The sequence below is a fragment of the Penaeus chinensis genome, chromosome 21, assembly GCF_019202785.1.
Source record: "Penaeus chinensis breed Huanghai No. 1 chromosome 21, ASM1920278v2, whole genome shotgun sequence".
Lineage (NCBI taxonomy): Eukaryota > Metazoa > Arthropoda > Malacostraca > Decapoda > Penaeidae > Penaeus > Penaeus chinensis.
This window is the reverse complement of record NC_061839.1, coordinates 4,891,521-4,901,520: the sequence shown is the minus strand read 5'-3', so window position 1 is coordinate 4,901,520 and position 10,000 is coordinate 4,891,521. Positions and strand designations below refer to the sequence as shown.

General features: G+C 32.3%; 1 protein-coding gene across 1 annotated transcript in view; it reads left to right on the top strand.

The window, feature by feature from the left end:
* Positions 1–1,557: 1,557 nt before the first annotated feature.
* Positions 1,558–10,000, top strand: part of LOC125036719 (zinc finger and BTB domain-containing protein 24-like) — a 13,232-nt gene continuing 4,789 nt past the window's right edge. Inside the window, exons 1-4 of the mRNA XM_047629555.1 lie at positions 1,558–1,622; positions 5,991–6,092; positions 6,405–6,704; positions 9,827–9,916. Of these exons, the coding sequence (XP_047485511.1) occupies positions 5,994–6,092; positions 6,405–6,704; positions 9,827–9,916 (489 nt within the window). The 5' untranslated portion in view covers positions 1,558–1,622; positions 5,991–5,993. The remainder of the gene's footprint in view (positions 1,623–5,990; positions 6,093–6,404; positions 6,705–9,826; positions 9,917–10,000) is intronic.

Below are 10,000 nucleotides of genomic sequence, written 5' to 3'. Positions count from 1 at the left end.
AGAGAAAAAAACAAACATGACGAAGTGATGATATAAAAGCGATAGTTCTGCTTGCATCTTGGCCAGATTGGAAGGTCGGGGAAGCGGGCAGTTTGAGAGAAAAATATACAAACAGTGCATGGAGGAATATAAGCGAACATTATACAGCCTCCCGGGCCACGCACGCATTACCATCAATTTTGTGGTTGTTATTATTGTTATTACTATTATTATTATTATTATTATCATTATTATTATTATTATTATTATTATTATTATTATTATTATTATTATTATTATTATTATTATTATTATTATTATTATCATTATTATTATTATTATCATTATCAGTGTTGTTATTATCATCATTATCATTATTATTATCATTATCATTATTATCATTGCTATCATTATTATTATTATTATTATTATTATTGTTTTAATTATTATTATCATTATTACTATTATTACTATTATTATTATCATCACTTTATTATTATTATTATTACTATTATTATTATCATTATTATTATTATCATTACTATTATTATTATTATCATTATTATTTTCATTATCTTTATTAGTATTAATATTAGTGGTAGCAATAATAGTATCATCAACATCATCATCATCATCGTTATTATTGTCATTATTATTGTCATTATTATTATTATTATCATTATTATTATTATTATTATCTTTATTATTATTATTATTATTATTATTATTATCATTATTATTATTATTATTATTATTATTATTATTATTATTATCATTATCATTGTCATTATTATTATTATCATCATTAGTAGTAGTAGTAGTCATCATCATTATTATTATTATTATTATTATTATTATTATCATTATTATTATTATTATTATTATTATCAATACTACTATTATTATTATCATTATTATTATCATTAATGTCATGGCTATTATTAAAATCATTATTATTATTATCATTATTACTATTATTATTATTGGTATTATTATTACTATTATCCTTATTATTATTATTTTTATTATCATTATAATTATTATTATTATTATTATTATTATTATTATTATTATTATTATTATTATTATTATCAATACTACTATTATTATTATCATTATTATTATCATTAATGCCATGGCTATTATCAAAATCATTAATGTCATGGCTATTATTGATATCATTAATATTATTATCATTATTACTATTATTGTTATTATTATTATTTCTATTATCATTATTATTATTATTATTATTATTATTATTATTATTATTATTATTATTATTATTGTTATTCCTATTATTATTATTATTATTATTGTTATTATCATTGTTATTATTATCATTATTATTATTATTATTATTATTATTATTATTATTATTATTATTATTATCATGATTATTAATGCCATGACTATTATCATAATCATTTTCATTATCACTATCTCATGCTGATGCTAAGGAAGCGAAGGAAGAGGAGAGATACTGATAATAATCTTGATAACAAAAAAATTACATATAAAGGACGGTGAGAATAAATTTAAATCGCCTCCCACGTAGTTCCTCAAGCGGCCGCCAGAGGGAAGCACGCGTACCACAACAAACCCAGCTTCATCTCGCTTGCATCTCTTTGGCGTTTTATGAGGTAATTGGCTCATGTCATCCTTTAGCAAGAGTTGTGTGTCAGATTTAAAAGGTGACTTACCTGGAGAGTAAGTGAGAGGCGAGTATAGCTGGTTGGTTTTGATATTAGAGACGAGGCAGTGTGGGTGTTCTTTCTTTGGGGGTAAAGTGTGGAGTGTCTCTGTGTGATGTGACGAGTATTAGCTGTCTTTGCGGTTTTTGTTATATTCTTGGGTTGTTGTCGAGTTCAGGGTAAATGGCTGAGCCAGTCGTTAGCAATTTTGCATCGGAGCTCTGTTGGCTAGACAATTTTTCGTGTGGTTATTTGACTCGCTTTTAGTCCTTGGAAGCCAACTACAGGGGGGTGTTGGTCCAGTTATCTGTGGGTGGTATGGGGAATAGACAACTTATTGTTAAATATGAGCTATTGTCTTGTATGGCATAGCTCAACAATCAAGGATACTTAGTATACCATTTTCTTCACAAATAATCTCAGTCTCCATTTAATTGAAGCGTAGAGTGCTGTTAGTGAGTGCATATCAAGCTTATATGTGTGTTGGTCGTTGGGGGAGTAAAGGAGGGTGAGGGTGGCTATAAGTTGTTTATGTAGGCCTATGTGCTCTTAACCCCTTGCTTTTTGTGGCATCTTCTTCGATGCCATAGTGGCATAGCACCAATGCCACAGGTGGCATCCCTACAGATGCAGCCCATATGAAAATAGCCGTTTGGCGGACCACCGAAAAATCCCACACATATTGGGTTAAGTGTTCTAGTGTAAGTTAGGGGAAGGTGTAAGTTTTGTTTGTAGTAGACTTGGCAGACATTGTCTTCACCTTGGTGTGCATAGGAAGGTAGGGCAGAAACTCAGGAGCACCGAGTGAACTCAGTCAGTGAGCGGTACTTTCCATGATCTTTTTCCTTTAATTGTGGCATTACCGTTCATGTCTTTAGGTTATTTCTTGTAACAATGACCGTATCTTTTTGTCCTCTATAAGAATATCATCTTTAAATTGCCTTGATTTAGTGCATCCATACCATCTTTTCTAATATGTTAATATTTGTTTGCATGTGTGGGTCTCACACTTTTGACAACATCAACCCCTTTAGACTGGACAGGTGTGATGTTTACAAAAACAATTGCAGGGTGAACTTCTCAATTAACACCGAATAAGTGATGCATAATGCCCAGACAGAATATTTGATTGAAAATGGTTCCACTTGGTAGATTGGATAATATTTCATTTTATGGAAGTAGCATTAAAAGTTGACGGTAATATTAACAGACAGTAATTTAGTTTAGGGAAAACAGGTTTGATCAGCCTATGAATATCATGAGTTCTTGGCTTTCTTTTGTTTAAAAAAAATTGACTTTGGAAATCAAAACTGTAATCTAACCTACTCAAAGCTAATGTTGCACTGCACGTTGTTAAGCAGGCCACCACAGCTTCTGTATCTATGTTGCTGTAGCATAGGCAAGCAGACCTCCATCTCTTATGTTCTAGGAAGGTAGACCCATAGCTAGTTCCTTATTTGAGGAAAAAATTGCCAGAAGTCTACAAGCTCTTTCTTGCTAGACTATACTTGTTGGAAGGATATTAGCTTTCTGTAGATGTACAGAATGTTCCCAGGGCATGAAATATATGGTACTAGGGTAGTAATATTCAAATGATAGTAACAAAATCTACAAATATCAAATATATTTCCAGGGGAACCATTAGAGTGTCTGCTGATGGCCATTGCTATGACATTAGCACTTTATCAAGTAATCAGGTCTACAAGCCAGCTCTTATTAGAATATAGCCTACATGGTAGAGGCCTTTTGCCAGTGATGATCACCTGACACCAATCTATTCCAATTACTGCCTTTGGTGCTACAGTAAAAGCAAACTAAGCTGCATCATGTAGCTATAGCTCAATTCCAGTTATAATGTGTGGTAAGCATCTGTGGATATCACATTTATTTTGGCAATATAGAGTTTCTATACCACTGGCAATTATAATTTAATAAGAAATCAGTCAAGGTCTAGATTGCCATAATGTAGATAAATATATGTATTGTGGTGATAATTTTTTTCTAATAGCTAATAATAATTTTGAACATCAGTAACAGAGAGATCAGTTTTCCCCAAAAGATACCAAAGTAAAGTATTTCCACTGCTAAAGAAATATATTTCCAGTTAAAGATGACACTTGTCATTAAAGGGAAGTAAAGAGTTTGATCTTCATTTTAATTGGATGTTCCTCTATAGCAGTGGTTCTCAGACTTTGCAGTCTGGCAACACACTAAAAATATATCCTCCAACCTCTGCAATGCACCAGCTCTTAAATCCATTGATATAGAAAATGATTGTGTTATGCATTTATGCAGTTATTGTATTTCCTTGAAATGTGCAAGCTACTAGAAATCACTCCATAATCTCTAATTTATTGGATCTAGTGTGTTGAGATGTACAGGTTGAGAACCAAATCTCTATACTTTTGGTGCCAGATTTTCACTTGAAATAATGGCAGTAGGAACTTATGTTGTATAAGATGACCTCCATATTAGATTGTTAATCCGAATGTTTATGTCTGCTTCAGGTAAAATGGTATGCATAGTGATTAGCTACAAAATGGTAATTGTACCTAAACATTAACATTTGTAATGCCACATTTGTTTATGTTAAATTTAGGTAATATATAACAGAACATTTATATATTAGTACCATTGTCTAAGCTATCCATCAGAGCCATTATTGTTACCACAGGTGCCATTTCAGTTGTGAAAAGAATCACTTCTAGCAATCATAATAATCTTCATATCTACTGTTGGTGTAAAATATCATGAAGCTTGAGGGGAATAGATGAATGTTATGGAAAAATTTATCACAAAATGTATGGATGATAATCTTATCACATGCACCATTAAAGTGTGGCTGATTGATCAATGCCAGAGAGAGTAACAACCATTGAATGTCAGGTATATTTGTTACAGCATTTATCTGGCTACATATCTTTAATACATATATTAACATTTTAATGCATATATTAGCATTGCATTATTTAGTATATTTTACTACTTTTAATGCATATTTTATATTTCCATGCTTTGCTATTTAGTGTAATTCACCACTGTTTTGCAGTCAAGAGACCCATGGCAACTGAATGTCATTGCTATAGATGGTGGAGCTGATTTTTTTTTTCAATTGTTACCAGACAAGATATACTGTCATAGCTTTAAATCATTCTGTATCTTTCTATTTTTCTTCTAATTGATTTGCATAGCTATTGTACTCCATGTTCCTCGCCATTACCCAAACCAAGAGTGGAGCTAATGCAGGGTAAATGACAAGAAACACTTCTTGTAAGTAATTGCTACATGGTCTAAGCTATCAATATACACCAGTATCATTAGCCCAGCTCATGTGCTTTTATTGGTAAGTCATTAACCCAATTAGCACGAGTGGCAAGACTACAGTGCCATTCCCACTGTAATAAATATTCATCTATTGTCTTTACACATAGATGGCTCTACAAGTGCATAGTCACCAAGGAGTCAGCTCAAAAGGGGTGTTACACCCTTTCTTTATTTCCAGGTTCAAGGTAGCTAGTTGCCTTTAGCTGTTCTTCCCTCTCCCTCTACTGTTTACCTGTTTACCCTTTTCCCTGAGGTTTTGAAAGTTTTGTTTCTATTTATTTTATTATTGTTGATGTTGTTAATATTTTAATAACAATTTGATAATCATAATATCAATAAAAGTGATAACTATGTCAATATTAGTAGTATTAAAAGAAAAACACATTTTCCTGCAAATTCAAGGAATGGGAAATCAGGTGTAGTCACTAGGGCCAACTGATTGACTCCATGGTGGCTGAGTGCATTGTATGTAACAAAACTCACAAAAATAAACCCGCAGACATTGGGTCGAGCAAATGTAGACCCATTTTGTAAGATCACCAAAAGGTATTGTATTCAGCGAGATATTCTCATGGACAAATTTTGACATAACTTTGTTGTGTTATACATTCTGTTTTATATTTCCCAAAGGAAATTTTGATTTGAAGACTATATTAGTAAAAAGGTACTTTCTAATATCTTAGCTGTTTATTAGACTGTATAAAGCCCTCGTTAAATTCAAAATATAAGCATTCTAATTTTCAGCAACTTGTAATAACCTTGCTGTTCCTAAGATCGACATTGCAGTGATAGCTTTCTAGCCTGGCTTTTCAAGTATTTCATGATATTCAAAGACGTATACATTACATTCCTCCTTGCTTAGTTTTACAATAATTTCAGATGTAAACATTTTCTGTTTTAATGTTTGTCATCATCTCTTTAGAACAGTGTCTTTGTCAAGCAGTGAACAAAGCCAAGCAGTTTCAAGATAACTTAATAACAGCATTCTTTCAGCGTATGATCATGGCAGAGGACTACGAGGAATCTGATTTCTCCTTATCATGGACTGATCACCTGCAAGTTCTCCAGAGAGTGATTACAGCTCTGCGTTATAAGGTATTTTAGATTATATTATAAGGTATTTCGGATTGTATTATAAGGTATTTTGGATTATACTGTAGCATCCAGAGGGACAGAAGAGGTGAGATGGATTGAAATACTAAGTGAATGTGCTAGACAAGGGTGATTGATAGTATTGGGATAAGGTGGGAGATTATTTTTGTTTTTAGTAAGGTAATCCCCCCATTCTTATCAATATATTATTTTCATGGTTCTCTTGTTAATATTTTTCCCCAGAAGAGACAGTTTACCATTAAGAGAGTATTGAGGAAAGATCATACATTTGATATGTTTGCTTTCTTCTTGCAGGAACAGTTTGCAGATGTGACCTTAGTTTGCAACAAGAAGCACTATCCAGCTCACAAGTTTGTCCTGGCCATGTGCAGCTCATACTTTGAAGAGCTTTTTGAGCACACCCCCGCCAAACATCCCATTATTGTTCTTGCTGGTATCCCTTCTGAGGCACTAGAGAAGTTGCTTGATTTCATGTATCTCGGCCAGGCGGAAGTGCATGGCAAGGACTTTGACCGGCTACTAGAAGTTGCACAAGAACTGAGGATCAGGGGCCTCATGAATACAAGTGACCACCCTGAAAGCCAAGTACAAGTGGTAATTATAATGCAGTATATTTATTTTTTTCATAGCTAGACATAAATACCATGTATTAGGAAATGCAGGCAGTAACCTGTGAGAGAGCAGTTTCAGAAATATATCCCTATCAGAGCAGAGCTGTTGTGTGTTTGATATGAAATGCACACTTTTTGTAGAATTTCAGAATTTGGTGATTTTGCTGCAGGTATGAAAACTATTTAGTAATTAATGAATTGATATACACAGAAAGAGAGAGTGAGTGAGTGAGTGAGTGAGTGAGTGTCATGAGTGTATAAACAAGTATGTTGTATGTGTCTTTATATGGTGTGTGTGTGTGTTTTATATATATATATATATATATATATATATATATATATTACATATATTACATATAATGGTGATGTTCCGAATAGTATTAGAAAAACATATAAAATCTGATAAAACCTTCGTATGACAACAAGTTAAGATGAAAAACATGGTTTTTGACAAATCATTTCATCCCTGGCAGAGGGCATGAGGCTTAGACACGCATGTATGCTAACATTAGTTAATTAGTTCCATGTTATACATAATTTCTAGGATATTTATTATTTATTATTATTTCGTAAAGTTGGTATGAGATGTTGGGCTCTCTCTGGCAACTACTCACAGAAGGAGAGAGACAGTAGGATGAGGAGTGCTAGGCTAGCATTTGTAAGAGAGATACACTCTGTTTCACTGCCCTCTGACCCGAGTTTGCTACCAACCAGCCTTTTTTACAGCAGATATTTAACATTCATTGACAGAGACTCTTCTTCCCCTCCCTACACTAAGGAGTTATCCTCCTCCTTTACTTCGTTTAATGTTTAAAGTTACATGTGGTCTTTACTAAAGTCACTGCATGGCAACACAAAAACAGTACCTTATTTTTACTTATCTTGATGTGACAGGTGATAACAGTTGATAAAAATCTTTAGATGCCCATATTTCAAAACTATAATTTTGTCGATTCGTTCTACTTCTCTCAAAAGGTTAGACCAATATTCAGAATCAGTATATCACCTGAGAGTTTGGAAAAAAAGGCTACAAATTCAGACAAGGATATTTCTCAGAACTAACAATATCTATAGTTTTATACCAGTGAACATAATATTTTTAATTAAAAAAAAGTCTTCAATAATTAACACACTTAGAACTAATATCTTGTTTGAGATTTTAGGGTTAGGTGTCCAAATTACATTACTGATTAATTAATGATAGTGTGTGAGTAGGCTTTCTAATACTGGATTTATATTTACATATATAACTTTGAAAAGTTATAACAGGTAAACTAACACGTCTGAAGGTCTCAAACTTTGTCTATAAGACCATCAAACACATGTGTATACCATCAGAGATTTTCATTCAAATTGACTACAAATGACTATATAGGGAAAATTGCCCATTAAGAAGTGAATGCAAGATTGAAATCGTTTAAAAATGAGCTGTCAATCTTATCAAAGACTTTTATTTAGATATGACATCACCAACCAGATTTGGATGTATGGTTTTGCAGGACCAGTCAGGCATGAGTTTTCTATTTTAAACACAGGTTCAGGTTCTTGTCAAAAAAATGTTAATCTGTTTGTGCTTATGGGATATGTATTTAGACTAGTAAAATTATATTTTCCTTACTGTAAGAGCAAAGATGTAGTAATAGTATTGTAGTTTGGTAGTTAAAATGTACTTATACCTGTAGTAAAAAGTAGACATAGCTAATTAAAAGTCTGATTGGAGCCAGAAATTGATTGTTTTAAACTCAAGATGTATCATCCCAGGTATTTCATAATGTACTGTATTTCATTACTAATGCTTCTTTTGGACTTGGTCATCTTCAGTGTTTTAAAGGTGGGTTTTCTTTTTCCTTCCTCATTCTCCTCTTCCACGTCTTCAGCTGTCTCTTCTCTTTTTTATGCTTTAATTGATTTTAACTTATTACCAGAGAATTTTAACCTTTAAAAATGGTGATAAATGCATATTCAGTTTAAGAAATAAGGCCTAAGTAAGTATGTCTATATTTTGACAGTATTTTAAAGGTTCAGGTCATTAGTTCTTACACCTTTTCCATTTATCCTCTCTTGTAGTTGTTTTTTGCTCCTATGCAACCCCTCCTTCCGTCACCAAGAAGATTTTTCAATCAATTTGATTGAAAAATCTTGATTTTTTAAAATATTTGAATAATTTTCTATAAGCAGCCATCACATACATTGAAACACATATTTAGAAAATTAAAGATTTAGTTAACATAGGCATCATGTACTTCCTACTAATTTATGCTGGTGTTAAATGTTTTGTGATCACCAGTAATTCTTAGAGATATTATAATATTTGAATTGTTATTATGCAAGCTGTCACACACTTTTGTAATGAGAAATACACATGCATAAGTTGGATCAAGAACTTGTACCATTAGGTAATTTTATAACCTTTTGAGCTGGCTGTACCTCTTATTTATTTGTCTCTATTGGCCTGTCTTTATTTGTATGTATTTAATATCTTTTAAGTATTCAGCTGATGCTGTCATTGTAGAATCCTGGCATAGCTGTTGAAAGTGGATATCACACTAGACCAATTTTGCTCCATTTGTCAGTGACTACTGTCTTCCTCTTAGACTACTGTACATCTTCAAAGAAATTCCTTAAATTTTTTATGAAATTATAATTGATAACAAAGTGGAATGACTTGCTTTGTTTCTTTACTGATGCTGATGTAATTCTGTTTTTTTATCACAGCTGTCATATACTGCCTTTGCTTGTAACTAATTTTTAAAATTTGTTTTTTACTTTTTATACTCAAGACAGTGTCATGAAAAAGTGGACCAAATTTTTTTGCCCTAAACACACATATATGGTCTCTGCTCGGAGAATAGGTACTATATGGAGGTACTTCCTTGTGCTCATGATTATTGTTTGAAATTGACTGAAGATGCCTTAGGGTGATAGGCACTTGACTCGGCACTTTTTTGCATGTCTAATTTCACAACAAATTGCTTTACCTTTGACTATGATCAAACATACTATGAGTCAACAGTCTTGTGCTGGATGATATTACTTTATGGAAGGTATGTTAAAGTAACTTACCTTCATATGCTCTTGAATAATGGACCCACGCATTATCCCCAGGAGAACCAGACGGTACTTCAAAGCATCAAACAAGAAGTAGTGGAGCCTGTGAGTTTAGCAGAATTTCCTTTAAATGGAGAACTGGTTGAGGTTAGTTTAATATGTTTTTTTGGTGTTATTATTGTTGTTATTTGTTTTCCCATAGATTCCCGAGGCAGCAGGGCTGATATATAT